Here is a 16660-nt window from a genome sequence, read left to right on the forward strand (position 1 = left end):
CAAGTAAGACATGCAGAAACGTTTGTGTTTCATTGCTGATTGAAATCATCAAGCCAAATAGTGACGACCCTTTGATGTAGCCTCATTTTCAAATAGCATAATCATAATATATGATCGTTGTTGTAATGGTGTGAGAAAGGAACTCATAGTAATTTCGACATACCATTCTTCACTAAAGAAAGAAATTTGTGAAATGGTCTGTAAAAAGGGGAACATTCGAAAGAAACAGAGCAAAAAAGAACATTGTCTGGCAAGAGATACTAGACTTAAGGAGTAAATTAAAGATTGTCCCTTACAATGTCATTTTATTATCTATATTGAACTATGTAGCACAATATTACTTTCTGTGTATTTATTAGTATTTATTATTTTATTCCATTTGGGTCAGTTCTATATTTATAATACAACTGACATTATTTTTATAGAAATGTTAATAAACTCATGTTCCCTGTGTTATTCGTTTTTATGTTTAAAAAAACTATTTTTTTGCTCTATCAAGAAGAATATCAGCTTTATTAAATAATTAGGTTATTAAATGTACTTCTCATGAAATTTCTACAGATTCTGCTAGTTAATAATATTCCGGGCAAAACCTCTTCTTCTAATGGCAACAAAAGTTAATTCTTAACTTTTAGATATAAAATACGCAAAATATTGGTGAAATGAATTTTACAGTGAATAATAATTGGAGTTTAATATTAATATTGTTTTAATATTGATATTATTTTAATATTGATAGGCTTTGTTTTATTTGTTTATTTTTGTTTTTAATAGAACATTTATATATTTTATTATTATTTATTTATTATTTATATTTTATATTATGATATTTATTTGTATATTTATTAATGCATTAATTAAATCATGTGTGTGATCCTATTTCTTTTATTGTTTGATTATGCCTCAAAGAATCCAGATGATACACGACATGTACTTTTTTAATTATTTTATTCTAGCTAGGAATGGGGAATCCTAATAGATGCTAGACATTTACCTGCTATCTCATACATTCCAACCGAGAGATCCTTTTAAGATTCTAACAGTTCATTTAAGTGTCATTGTTTGTATCTCTCTTGCATTTGGTTCACTTGGTATATTTGCCAGATTGCTTTTGAAAAAAAAATTTCACAAATTTGGTTGCTCCTATGATTACTAGAATGATGGAAATCTTCCTAAGATTCCAGTTTCTTTTCATATCATACACAAGACTTTAGTATTTTGTAATATTTTAGGGACACTTACTTCTACTAAGGTTGCTTCTTTCTCCTTCCTATCTCATATTACTCACTCTCTTTTTATATATTTTCTCATCATTTTGTTTTAGCTGGGGATGTGGCATCCTACTGGATGTCAGACATTCACCCGCTATCTTATACATTCAAACCGAGAGATCTGTTTAAGATTCTAACAGCCCCTTTCAAAGTATAATTGTTTGTATCTCTTGTGTACGAACATATATTCCAGGTTTGTATGTGTGTGTATATGTATAGACACTGTGTGTGTGTATATATGTAGACAAAAAAAAATATATATATATATATATATATATATATATATATATATATATATATATATATATATATATATATATATATATATATATAATGAAATATTATCAAACTCTATTTCTTTCTTTGTCAGGGCGTCAATTGGACGTGTGTGCGCTATATGCTGGGTGAAATCCAATATGGCGGCCGGGTCACAGATGATAACGACAAACGCTTATTGAATACCTACTGCCGGAAATGGTTTGGTGAAAACATGTTCCCAACAAATTTCGAATTTTATCATGACTACATCATTCCAAGGAACAATAAGCTCCAAGATATAATCGATTACATCAATGGACTTCCTTCAACTGACTCTCCGGAGGTATTTGGTCTGCACGGCAATGCTGACATAACGTATGTCAATTTTTGTAATTGTGATGATAATGTGCAGCAAACTAAGTATTATGATATAACATATTTTTTAATATATACAATTTTATCTTTATCATTGTTTAGTGAAAGGAAAATAATGTTAAACAAATATACATATATATTATATTTCTCTTAGTTTGTCTGTCTGTCTGTTCAATTGTTCCACTTTCTCTCTGAAACTACTAGACCGATTTGGTTGAAAATTTGTATGAACTTTTGTTATCATAGCGTGCAGCGAACTAAGTATTATGGTATCTGTTTAATGCACAGTGTGGGATAAATAGGGCTTAATCGAGATTTGTATTTAATATATGAGCACAAATTTAACCATATTCAACCGTCAATTTGGCATAAAGCATTCATTCTAAGTCAACAGGCTATAACTTTTTCCTGTTTTTAAATTGATAAAAAGTTCATATTTTGCAATGAATTTTGATAAAATTATGAAAAAATGTTTTTTTCCAGAGTAAGAGGGATCTTCTGGTACAAACAAACAATCTCTCTCTCTCTCTCTCTCTCTCTCTCTCTCTCTCTCTCTCTCTCTCTCTCTCTCTCTCTCTCTCTCTCTTCTCTCTCTCTCTCTCTTTCTCTCTCTCTCTTTCTTTCTCTTTCTCTTTCTCTCTCTCTCTCTTTCCCTCTCTCTTTCTCTCTCTCTCTCTCCTCGCACACATGTGTGCACTTCCTCTCTCTTTTCTTATTTCTGTCTCTCTCATATTCTCTTTCTTTGTCTCTTTTCTCTCTCTCTCTCTCTCTCTCTCTCTCTCTCTCTTTCTTTCTCTTGCTTTCTCTCTTTCTTTCTTTTTTCTCTCTTTCTTTTTTCTCTCTCACTTGTATTCTCTCTTTCACTCTCTTTCTATGCATATAAGTAAAAAAAAAAGAAAATATGTGTTCAGTTTTTATATGAGCGTCTTTTTATTCTATTTGTCATCGCTGTTTCTCTTTATCTTGTTACATGAGTGGTCATCGATTATCTTGCCTGGTTGATTAAGACAAAACTCTTTTCATGAAGAAAAGTGCACAAGGAGACGTTTGCTGAGTTTTATTCAAGGTTTTATTTTATTACAAGGGAATCACGACTTATCAAGGCCTGAAGGCTACTCGAAAATAAGGGTTAAAGAGACTAATCTTAAAACTTTTGTTTCTCTCTCCCAAAACGTCATTTGTCATCGTTCAATGATGTTTAACCCTTTATGACCTGAATTATGATGTAGATGGTTTAAAAATATTGATTATTAATTTTAGTTAGTTTAAAAGGTAATGATATTATGATTGTCTTCAAATTAGAAAAATTATGAAGTTCAATAGTTAAACTATCACTGAAAATTTTTGCATTTCATAAACTTGCCTCGGTTATTATGCATAGTGCTTGAAAGAAGTGTTTATGACAATAAACAAAATCCTCCACTCAGAGAGATAGCAGCATACTGAATGCAAGCAATGGACAGTTGCAATCTGGAGGTATCTAGCATCTGCCCAGATACTGAACTAATATGTACAAAGCGTGTTTGAATCAATTCTTACTTTAATTATTCCATTATATTCATTTATTTACGACTGAACGAATTAGTCAACCAGGTCATAAAGGGTTAACTTCTGCCATTTGCCTCAAATTTACACATCTTTCCTTCAGCCCTTGAAGCAATTCTGTTTTACAGATCTGGATTATCATGCACTAAGTGTGACCCTTGCCAAAATTAACACTAGCTAACTTAATCGCTATTGACATAGGGTTCTTAATATGTAATATTCATTTATTTGTTTTGATACTTGTTTATGTTAGTGATCTTTTAAGTAAAAACATTGTTACGTACTTATATGCTATGTCGAAATTAATATAAAGTTCAGAATTTACAAAAATAATCAAAAAAAAATAATTACAATTAAAAATTAATTTATCAAGTCACCGAAAACAATTCAGTGTGATAAATAAGGGAGATAACCCTTGATTAAATTGATAAATAAGGGAGATAACTCTTGATTAAATTGACAAATTAAGGGTCCACCATTTTTAAATAGAAAATTTCTGGATGTAATTATTAATGATTTTTTTGTTAAAAATACACTTAGCACATTTGCTATAGAATCATTTTTCTTAATTTTTGGAGTTTATACTAATTTCGACATGGCATATAAGTATGCAATAATGTTTTCCCTTGAAATATGTTGGTATCAAGATCATTTTTTTTTTTTTTCAGATATTCTAGCAAAACAGCTCAGTCAATCTTGGACACCATCCTCAGTATTCAACCAAAAGATAGCAGCAGTGGTGGCAGTGAAACACGAGAGTCAGTTGTCTACCGGTTGTGTAACGACATGTTGGATAGTCTCCCTCCGGATTATGCTCCATTCGAAGTCCGCCAACGCCTGGCAAAAATGGGTGCCCTTGAACCAATGAATATTTTTCTCAAACAGGAGATTGACCGTATCCAAAGGGTCATCATGTCGGTCCGGACTACTCTCACAGATCTAAAACTGGCTATCGACGGGACAATCATCATGAATGAGAATCTCCGAGATGCACTTGACTCCATGTTCGATGCTCGTATCCCCGCTCACTGGCAAAAGGTAACGAAAGGAGAGCGATAATCAAAGTATGCATGACTGCAAATCGACAATTTTACATATGAGAATTGGAGAGTGAGTTTGCCAAATATTTGAAAAAGTCTGCTTCACAAGCGACAAGGGATGTTAAATGAATAGGATGAGATAAGATGGCAAAATCACTAAATAACGGCGTGAGTGGTTTGTGAGAAAAACAAAATCTGTGTAGACATTGAAAATATTTTTCTTTTTTTTTTTTTTTGGTAAATCTTATTATATGAGGAATCATTTCAAGTTAAAATCTGTAAAGAAATACAAACTTTAAACATGTAAACATTAGCATAGTTATGTTGGATAAAGGAACTTGAAAATTGTGCACACATAAATTCCAGGTTAACAGAGAACAAAGAAAATACCATGATGCACCTATTGGTACTAGTGCACTTATCGATCCACGCTATTTCTTAAATAATATTTTCAAGTTTAATTAAAGTTTTACGATATTTGTTTTTATTAAATTGTAAGGTTAAAGTACAGAATAGATACAAAACACCCTCCTCTCCCCATGTTAAGAATGGCTAAATACTAACCTTATTATTTCAGCACGGATCAATAAGAGCACTCGTACCCACATATTGACCTCTGATTAAACAAAGAAAATCTTATGTCGGACTTTGACACATATGTTGACCTCTGATTGAACAAAGAAAGAATTTGTCAATTAAAACAGAGAGTGAGAGACGAAGGGAGAGACGCACGATCGTTACGTCATTAATTTGTCACCCCCCAACCTCACCTTTCATCCTTGCTCGATACGTTCGACAACCATTGCAGAAAAAATAATAATTAAATAAAAAACAGTTTTTTTATGAAATCTTCTCTGTATTTGATTTTCAAACGGCTGGAACAAGCTAAAGTGTATATATTTATTTAGCAGCATGCATCTTTGTAGAGGTGCAACAAGCATGATTATATATATATGCGTCAGCGATAAACAGATAAAATGTTACGGAGAAACAGACTATACAACAGTTATCCAATATAGCACTAATGAGACGATCATATTGGATAACTTGTTATTCTTTACCTAATGTTTATATATTTTGAAATGCGTATTTCTCAATACAAAATGTGTATTTCTCAATAGATTTTAATTCAAAATGATTCCTCATATAATAATATTTAACAAAAACACAAAACATTTAAGGGGAGAAGAATTCATATCTGTGTACTGCATACAGGTGTTGGAGTCAAGTTCGCGTGTAAATAAAATGAGAAATGAAAAGAGAAAGATGTTAGTAAATGAATACGTCTGTTAGTATGAACAACGACAAAAAGGTTAGAAATTCCATGTGTTTCATAGAAAAGAGAGAAAACTCCATATATGAAGGATGGGATGGATTTTCTGTTTGTAGGAAAGTAAAAGTGTTCATAGATGAGAATGATTTTACGTACACATAAATAGAAGTCAAGGTGTGTGTGTGTGTGTGTGTGTGTGTGTGTGTGTGTGTGTGTGTGTGTGTGTGTGTGTGTGTTAAATTATTTAGTCCATGTGCATAGCAGTAGCAATGATAGATTCTTGTGTCTTCTTGTCGAAGTTGAAACCACGACCAAATCGGATTTAAAGGAAAGATAGAAATGATTAAAGAAGCAGTAATTACCATAATAGAAATGATGGCATTTATATATATTTATTTCTTCAAGGAAAGTTTATCAAAGATAAACATAAGAAGGGCATAAAACAACATTATACATAAAAGGAAATACAAGCAACTAATGTGATGAGGGAACTCTACATAACACAATTGAATTGCATGTATTGCCAGGGATAAATATGTTATAGAGAATGCATGGGTTATGTAAAGTAAATGTAACTTACTTTTTTTATTTTTTTTATTTTTTTATTACATTTTCACCCCAAACAAGGCACATTGCCACTTTGGTGTAGGGGGCTACTATCAGGGGAAACATCTACTGGGGTACTATGTAGAGATTAGGGCAGCGAGATGCTGGTTCACGCTGCACTTGAACTTATGCATGTCAGTACAGTTGGGGAAGCAGTGACCTGGAATGGAATTCCAAAGTCTAGCAGTTCTGGGGAAGAAACTACTAGAGTAGAAAGATCTTTTACATCTAGGGATTTCTACAGTGTGGGGGTGGGATTTTGCAGCTTGTCGGGTCTGTCGAGGGTGTTCACGTCGTGGGGGCACAAGTGCTTGCAGTTCTTCAGAGCATTCACCATTATAATACTTGTAGAACAGGCAGAGGGATGCAACGTTTCGACGATGGGACAGAGGCTGAAGTTTAGATGCCAGTTTAGGGCCTATCAGATTTGCAACTCTCTTTTGAACCCTGTCAAGGAGCGAGAGACTAGTAGCCGATGCACCGGCCCAAATATGACAGCAATACTCCATACATGGGCGAATAGTGGCCTTATAGAGGTACAGGATACTTTCGGGTGTTAGAAGTTTTCTAGCACGGTAGAGAGAGCCCACCTTCCTTGCAGCGGCCCTGGCAATGCCCTCGATGTAATTGCTCCAACTCATGTTTCCTGTGAACGTTGGGCCAAGGAGCTTGAGAGACGTACTCTCAGATAAAGAGTTGTTGGCCATTGCTATAGGTGGTAGAGAAGGTTTCTTGTAATTATTGAATGAAACCAGTTTTGTCTTGGTGGCATTGAACGTTACCATCCATTTTTGTCCCCATTCCACTACTGATTTGAGGTCATCCTCTAGTGTTTCTGCCATTACTTTAGATATATGTTCATTTGTTTTCCTGTCGTGCCTGCTATAGAGTGTGGTGTCATCAGCATATATACCCATCTCAGAGGCAATCTTGTCGGGGAGGTCATTTATGAATATCAGGAACAGCAGAGGTCCAAGGATAGATCCCTGGGGCACTCCCGCATTTATATCATATTGTTTAGATGTACGACCGTCGAGGACAACCTGGATTTTTCTCTTATCTAAGAAGGATTTAATTATGTTAAGTATTCTACCAGTGATACCGTAAGATCTAATCTTCCTGAGGAGACCCTCATGCCATACCCTGTCAAAAGCCTTAGATATATCTAGAGCTACTGCTCTGCCCTCTCCCGCTTTGTCCAGTGAATGGTATATGCGTTCAGAGATTACAGTGAGGATGTCTGCCGTGGAACGGGCTTGTCTAAATCCATATTGATGTTTAGCATCTGTAAGGTGCTGGACTAGAGCATGGTTAATTAAGGTCTCAAATATTTTGGCAAAAAGTGGGAGGAGGCTAATAGGGCGATAATTTAATGGGTCAGTTCTTTCGCCAGAATTCTTGAATACTGGTATTACAGAAGCAGTTTTCATTTGATGGTGTCTGGAAATCATTATGTGAAGAAATAATACGACCAGTAAAAAAATGTTCCCTGATGAAATCGCTATCTTAGTGTTCTGCCTGAACCACCTATAAGTGTGATCTGACAGCATGATTTCAATGAAAACACAGAACTAGGTAAACGCATCTACCAATTTCAAAGCCGAGGCAAGAAAGAGATTGAGCCTAAATTTTGAATCTCACACTACATTTTTGCAAGTATGATATGTACTTCAAAATTGAAGAGTTCATTCTCACTTTGAGAAAGAATGTTTTAAGGGAAATGATTTGTATCTGGTCTAAGAGAGATAATACCTTAATAATTTTAGCCAAAAATTCTTATTCAATAATGTTTTCATTTAGTTTATCTTGAATAAATCTCGATTATTAATAAGAAAACAAGACTTAAATTAATTAGTTATATGTTCAATTAAATAAATTAGTTTCGTTTCAGATTTAAGTTCATTTTCTGTGGATTACAAATAACTGAAGAGTGGTTATCTGTAATTTTTTTTTTCTTTTCTATTTATTCTTTTATTTATCTGGTCAGTGTGGGTTGATGACATGCGTTGCAAGTAGAGAAATATGAGAGTGATACGGTGAATGTGTAATGTTAGTCTTAAAGACAGGCTTAGATCTAATGACTCCAGAGGAAGATTAAATCTGGATAGTATAAGATGATGCATGCAGAACAGGAGACTTCAAAGACGGGAGTTCTGGGTTAGTCGATGTAGAAAATTTTAGGTAGCAGGATCAGTTAGGAAGGGAAGACCATGAAAAACATGGAAAGAAGTAATAAGGATGAAAGAGGGATAAAGACCTGGGCAGAGATATGTTAGTTGGGAAGTCAATTTCTAAAAGTCATTTTACATCTTAGTGGCAATATGTCTTATAATGTGCCTTCAATAAGTTTCCAGACATTTTTGCACAAGCATTTAAAATTGTCGAAGACTTTTGAAAATTCAGTATTTTATTGCTATACATCTTATGAGATGAGTGACCAATTTTTATGATTTCAGGTTCAAATAAGCAGCTACAGCAGGAATTGGAATACACCCTACTAAAGTCTGATTGTCACAACTGTTGAATTTTTAAAATACAATCTAGACGTGAGGACACTTTAGAAGAACGATATGCAATAAAATTCTGCTTAAAACTTAGAAAAAATGCCACAGAAACCTATGGAATGCTTCAGACTGCTTTTAGACCACCTCGCATAAATCGAGTATCAGTTTTTGAGTGACATAAGAGATTCAAGGAAGGCAGTGAGTTTGTGAGGGATGATGAGCGGTGTGGGAAGAGTAAGGAAGTCAAAACATCAGAGTTGATTGGCCAAATAAAGAATTTGATGGATAAGGACCGTCGTGTGCACAGTTTGATGTCAGTGTGGGAACTGTATACATAATTATTCACGAGGAACTGAAGATGTGGAAGATTTGCACATAGTTTTTCCAAAGGGAGCTCAGAGAAGATCACAGACTATTTGACCAAGATGCGCATCAAGACAGATTCTTAACTTCTCTATTGTCCAGACTTTGCTCCCTGTAACATTTGGTTATTCCCTAAGCTCAAGGAAAACCTTTGAGTCTGTCGTTATGAGACAACTGAGGAGAGGAAAGTAGCTGTGAGGGTCATTGACACGCTTACATAAGAGGACTTTCATGGGACCTTCCAGAAGCTGTTGGAATGGTACAACAAGTGCATTGCAGCCGGAGGAGATCATTATGAAGGGAACTAGAAACTTATTGAAGGTACCTCGTATCTCAGATGAATAAAAACATTTTCAAAAATACTTATCTTTCAAAATTACAATCATGCATTGTTTGGAATCAATAAAAGTAATACTTCAAAAACCAACAGTAACGAGAAAATTGTAAAGAAAAATATAAAATTTTCTTATCTTAATTAGAAAATTGATTCTGCACAAAACTAAATTAACATTAACCAGAAATTTGTTAATATGGTAACCAAATTCAGCTGTTATGAATTAAATATTTGTCTGAAAAAATTAAAAACACAAAAAATTATTTTCTGGTGATGACTGCGGTAAATGTTTGATTTCAGATTTCTTGGGATTCCAGTAATCTTGGATTTTGGTTCACGGAACTTGTTGACCGAAATTCTCAGTTTCATAGTTGGTGCTTTGATGCTCGCCCCGTATCTTTTTGGATGACTGGCTTCTTCAACCCACAAGGTTTCCTCACAGCTATGCGACAGGTGATGTTGAAATTTGTCTTTCTTCGATCGAAAATTTGAAAGTATAATGCTCTCAAAATATCTTCTTCATGAATTAATAGAACCACTAGAGTTTAATACATATTGATTTTTGCAAATGACTTTTGTTTAGTAAACATCATCACTCCAACGTAACTTAATATAATTAACACAATGGAAGAAAAAGAAAGGCAATATAATGAAATAAATGCTATATATAATATAATATAATATAATATAATATAATATAATACTCTATGTTTGTTGATTTGAAGGAAGTTTTTGTGATTAAATTAACAGCTTTATTTAAGGAATATTTTGATTGAACACAATAGAATAATTTGAAAAATATCGTTTTTTTAAAACGAACTTTTTTTACAAAATTAAATTTTTGCAATAAATCAAAATAATCATTAAAGTGTATAAATTTTAAGAACTTCTTGAATTGGTTCCCCTTGGAATTCTTCAGAGATAAAAAGAAAAATAACTGCCTTTCAAGCCTAAACTAGTTTTGAACAGTTATTATTGGAAAATGTGTGAGAGTTTGTGATCTTTGTGATCTTGAATGTAAACAAAAAAATTGTCCGCAATAACTATAATGCACAAGTATTATAGATATTCCTATTGATAATATACGCATAATAGATCATTCCGGAAAATTCAATCTAATTTCTGCTTTTTATTTTCTACATTTCTCAACAGGAAGTGACACGTAAGCACAAACAAAAAGGATGGGCACTAGACACGGTTGTTTTACAAAATGATGTTACCACAAAGAGAAAAGAAGACACCATCACAACCCCTTCCGAAGGGGTTTACGTGTATGGTTTATATTTGGAAGGTGCTGGTTGGGACCGAACCGGATGTCGCCTCATCGAACCAAAACCAAAAATTCTATTTGAGCCCTTACCAGTCGTTCATATCTATGCTGTGAACCAACCCCGCCAGCCGGACAATCGGATGTATGTGTGTCCCATTTATAAGAAACCCAGACGTACGGATTTGACATACATTGCAAGCATCACACTGAGAACAGACACAAACCCAGATCATTGGGTTTTGCGGGGCGTTGCTCTACTTTGTGATATGAAATGATTGAATTAAAAGAAATGTATTGCCAATTCCTAAACAGTTGCACAATTCCAAAAGAATCGCTATTCCTACACATTCATTTTTATTATTTTAAAACCTAACCTGTATTCCGTCCATTTATATCGTAAACAGTAATAAAAACTAACATGTATATCTTTTTGTGTGTGTGTTTATATCTGAGTGTGTATCAGAATATTGGTGATGTAATTTATAAACTGGCTTTTTCATCTAAAGTAAAAAGAATATCAGTTAGAATTGAAAATGATGACATGCACACCAACAGTCGACAATGAAGAAGAAAAGCTATCGACATAAGCTACGTTACAAGTGCAAAACAGTCAGAGAAAGAATTTAATGACTGTATAATTAAAATGAGAAAAACATTGTAACAACAGATAGATTGATAGAGACTTATAACGTACTTGTCTTCGCTATGACAGTTATTGTTGACGACAGACTGACAAACGTGGTCACGACAGAACATAAATGTGGACGTAAGAATATAGAGGGTCGATGGTGTGTTTTTGAAAAGAAAGGAGACCGCAGAAACATCGTTGGGGGAGGGGGCAGTTTGCAGCAGTGTTTGTTTTGCATGAAAACTAAAATTTTAATTCCAATATTTTGAATCATACTTTAACTCTCTATGTTATTATTATTCTTTTACTAATGTATTTATTAACACCTTTTGACCAAATGGAACTAAAATAGTATTATGGATCAAGGTGTGGCAGTAATGGGATCAAACTCAATGGGATCAAGATCAAATACAGTCAATATGTTTAGAGTTAGTTTATGGGTGGTTTACAGATGTTAATGAATTTTGCAACGTTTTATGAGAGTTTTTTTTTTTTTAATTACATTTTCACCCCAAACAAGGCACATTGCCACTTTGGTGTAGAGGGCTACTATCAGGGGCAACAAATACTGGGGCACTGTTGGGATTTGGGCAGTAAGATGTCGGTTCATGTTACACTTGTCAGTACAGTTGGGGAAGTTGGAATTCCAGAGTCTAGCGGTTCTGGGGAAGAAACTACTGGAGTAGAAAGATCTTTTACATCTAGGGATCTCTACTGTGTGGGGGTGGGATTTAGCTGCCTGTCAGGTTTGTCGAGGGTGTCTACGTCATGGGGGCACAAGTGTCTCCAGTTCGCCAGAGTATTCACCATTAAAATACTTGTAGAACAGGTAAAGGGATGCAATGTTTCGTTGATGGGACAGAGGCTGAAGCTTAGATGTCAGTTCAGGGCCTATTAGATTGGAGACTCTCTTTTGAACCGTGTCTAGAAGCGAGAGACTAGTAGCAGATGCACCAGCCCAAATGTGACAGCAATACTCCATACATAGGTGAATGGTGGCCTTATAGAGGTACAGGATACTTTCAGGTGTTAGTAGTTTTCTAGCACAGTAAAGAGAGCCTACCTTCTTCGCAGCGGCTCTGGCAATGTTTTCAATTCCAATTCATGTTTCCTGTGAACGTTAGGCCAAGCAGTTTGAAAGATGTACTCTCAGATAAAGAGTCACTGGCCATTGCTATTGGTGGCAGAGAAGGTTTCTTGTAATTATTGAGGGAAACCAGTTTAGTCTTGGCAGGATTGAATGCGACCATCCATTTTTGCCCCCATTCCACTACAGATTGGAGGTCATCCTCTAGTGTTTTTGCCATTTCTTTAGATATGTGTTCATTTGTTTTCCTGTCATGCCTGTTATAGAGTGTGGTGTCATCAGCATATATACCCATCTCAGAGGCAATTTTGTCGGGGAGGTCATTAATGAATATTAGGAACAATAGAGGTCCAAGGATAGACCCCTGAGTTTAAGGACAGTGTTTGGTTTGCGATAGTTAACAACAGTTATAGTTGGCAACAGTTGCACATTTGACATAATAGAGGGCAGATCGTACCTTGAGCCAGATCAAGATGAGCTGACATCAGTTTGACTAGAGAATGTGTTTGCTTTGCATGAAAACTAAAATTTTAAATGTGGACGTTAAAATATAGAAGGTCGATGGTGTCACACACACATATACACAAAGTTCCACTGATATTTGCAAAATGTGTCAGAGTTTGTGTTTTTGTGTGTTTTTGAAAAGAAAAGAAACGAGACCACAGAAACATCGTTGGGGTAGGGGGCAGTATGCAGCAGGGTTTGTTTTTCATGAAAACTAAAATTTTAAATTCTAATATTTTGAATCATACTTTAATTCTTTATTCTATAGTTTTTATTTTACTAATGGATTAATTAACAACCTTTTGACGGTATGTTATTCCTTCTTTAAATCTAATTAATAGATACTAATCTAATGTTTACACCCCATGTTTTATACTTACCTCTTTTCCATTTATAATGAGAGGGGGACCATATCTTTGCTTATTAACCAGGTGCAGAGTTGCAATCACTGGCATTCTACAGAGACACCTAGTTCTTGGCTTTGCTCCATGATTAGGGCAATGAACGCCATCCTCCTTCTACCTCATTCTCTCCCCCTACAACTGAGTATCTTGGTAGTTGCTACACATGTTCACACGATCAGACTGAGTCACTTTTGTCTGACAGGCTTGAGGGTACCAATTTGACTATTTGTCTGACTAATGTATTCTGACTGACAGTACAGGAACCCTAGCAAAAATACGGACACTTTATTTTCTGGCAGAGCTTTTATTTACACACGCCTTTCATGTGTACGTCCACGAGATTTGCTTTTTTTGCTGTTGTTTTTTCTTATTTTTGGTTTTTTTTTTAACTAAAACATGGTTTAAATAAAAATCAATATTTTGAGAATAATGCCAAAATTTATTCGATTCCAAATAATTTTTGTGACTGAAATAGGAATTAGCCTATACGATTATCTAATTAAAAATGAATAAAATGACCTTTTTTTTTGCTTTTAAAATATTTGGCCAAGTCTTTTAATCAGACATGTGGCATTTCTTTTGACATCTTTTCAATCCACAATAATGAAAACACTTAAGTGTTTTTTTTGTAGAAATCCAGTTAGTTATTAATAAGCATACATTAAAAATAAACAGATCAAAATGTTCTTTGATACACCAGAGGCGCGTGATAAAATATTTTGGTTTGAAACTAAAATATTTCTTTGATTTATACTCACATCAAACAATGCATATTGCCCTGAAGCGTTAAAAGTTAATACAGTTAAAGGAAAAACTAACTCACCAATAATAGAATAATAATAATAGAAACCCCATTTAAAGATTTATATGAAAATTAATGATAATTAATAAATACGATATTTGAAATGCTGTTATGAAATGAATATTAAAGTTTGAAATTTAAGAAAGTCAAAACATTCTTTAAAAGAAATATTTAAGTTTTAAAAGTAAGTAAATATTTATTTACCTTTAAAGGTAAATAAATATTTCTTTCAAAGAACAACAAGCACATATCGCTTTGATTTTCTTAAATTTAAACTTTAATAATGAATAAATAAACATTTAAAAATAAAAATTTCTCTTAAAATTTCTCTTACTTTACGTATTTCCCTGGCAAGAAAATTTTTCTTTTAATTGCATGCGTTCAAAGAAAAAGATAAATACAGTCACTTTTGGATCATTTTCATAAGTTCTTCTACAATTCTATACAACACAACTTCTGATCATGTCTGTGACATCAGCAGGTTACATAATTTTGATGCCTGGCTTTAAATAACTAACTCATTTATGTTGGTCACCGTACAATACACAAGTGTTAACGTCAGGACGTGTGTATGTGGGTATGTGTGTGTGTTATATTGAGTGCACATATATGCAGCAGTAACTATATTGAATTCTTTGGTCTTCTTGTTAAAGTAGAACTCAGAGTCAGAGTCTTCAGAGAATTTTGGTTGCATTCCAAGAAAGAAGACTGGTAGTTGAAAGAAACACTTTTGAATGAATCAGTTCACTGGTGGTCTCCTGGCTAGAAAATAGGAAGAGTCTAGTAAGCACTGCTTTTATCAACTTCGGTAATGTACTTGGTTTGCCTGAAAAATGGCTTCTAATTTAGCTAAAGTAAAAAGGGCGCTAAATATTTGCCTTAATCATTCTCTCTCTCTCTCTCTCTCTCTCTCTCTCTCTCTCTCTCTCTCTCTCTCTACTACAATAGACTTTCCTTCTCACCAGTAAACAGCGAGAGACGCATGCCAAACTAAACACGTGTAGTATCTTTTTTCTTTCACTTGTTTCTTCACGAAATAAATCCTAGTTCGTTTAATTCAATTTAACCCGTAGTTCGTCTCTTTCTCAATTCAATTCATTTTCCCTATTTTGCACTACCACCACAAATTGGTGACACCTCAACGTGAGATGAACACGCATTTCCTTCTATACGCTAGACCGCTACATTTTATCAACTTCAGTAATGTACTTGGTTTGCCTGAAAAATGGCTTCTAATTTAGCTAAAGTAAAAAGGGTGCTAAATATTTGCATTAATCAGTGGAAAGCTTAAAATGTAATGTTGTAAATTGTAACTCCTCAGGTGATGCCGGGTTACGCAGCTGGATCGAGGAAACAAAGAGGGTGCTGCAATATGTTTCAATGTTAAATAAATATTTTTGATAGCAGAAGAATATTGTTGGAAGATAAATATTTAAAACAAGAAAATATGAAAGGATATTTATAATAATAAAGGATTTAGGATTTAGTACAGTCAGTTAAATATCTATATAATAAAACATTTGGAATTTTAGTTACAAGAGCAAAACTTTCCCAAAATAATAAGATTGACCTGGTTGTGTGACGTAAGATAACTAACAAAGAAATGAGGTTATCATATATTCACAAAACTCAGGCGAGAGTTAGTTTTTTATGTTAGTTTTAATGGACAGCGATTGGTTGGTTGGTTTTTTTTTTTTTACGGCATATCAACCCTTTTCAGGTTATTTAATGCCGAATCCAGTTATTTTGAAGAACATTTTTTTAACAGAATATATTTTTTTTCAAGTCGGTTTCTATTTAACCCATGGTTGGGACCCTAACAGGTACTACCACTTTGGGTCAGAGTGGACCTGGGAGTAATGGCAATTAAAGGGTGGCGCCACACTCCCCAAAGCCCGCAAGCTGGGGCCTCATCATCGGATATAGTTTAAGGTCATATCCAGGACCAGGACAGGGATTGAGTTGAAACTAGAGTTGTTGGCTTGGAAGGGATTTAGTCTTTTGCGGTCCACAGAAGCATCTAGAAGACACAACTAGAAAAGATATAGAAATTAAGATAAACGTGCTACAAACACTGAGGAAAGCATGAATAAAATCATATGTAATTATAAGTTTTGTTGGGTGTTTGCTTTGGAGGAAAATATCTTCATTTACAACCACAAGAGAAGGAAGCAAGTGAAATAATGCATGTCTAAGATGAGAAATATTATATACGTTTGTCAGAAATGTTTCACGCTCATCTGTTTATTTTTATAGAAGAACTTTGTTCATCATCGTGAAATGAATGTTTCTGTGGACTGTTATCTCAATTATACATACATGTACTTAACACAAATGAGTAATACGCACATGCGCACTCGCACAGGAGACAAACATTATATCAAGTTGCCAAGAAA

General features: G+C 34.2%; 1 protein-coding gene across 1 annotated transcript in view; it reads left to right on the forward strand.

Moving 5' to 3' along the window:
• The window catches only part of LOC145277487 (dynein axonemal heavy chain 5-like), a 690378-nt gene extending 679114 nt beyond the window's left edge, over nt 1–11264 (forward strand). The window contains exons 64-67 of the mRNA XM_080128869.1: nt 1642–1904; nt 4118–4487; nt 9870–10022; nt 10722–11264. Of these exons, the coding sequence (XP_079984995.1) occupies nt 1642–1904; nt 4118–4487; nt 9870–10022; nt 10722–11114 (1179 nt within the window). The 3' untranslated portion in view covers nt 11115–11264. The remainder of the gene's footprint in view (nt 1–1641; nt 1905–4117; nt 4488–9869; nt 10023–10721) is intronic.
• Nucleotides 11265–16660: the final 5396 nt, after the last annotated feature.

This window comes from Euprymna scolopes, chromosome 6, assembly GCF_053919585.1.
Source record: "Euprymna scolopes isolate OS-2025 chromosome 6, ASM5391958v1, whole genome shotgun sequence".
NCBI classification, from domain to species: domain Eukaryota; kingdom Metazoa; phylum Mollusca; class Cephalopoda; order Sepiida; family Sepiolidae; genus Euprymna; species Euprymna scolopes.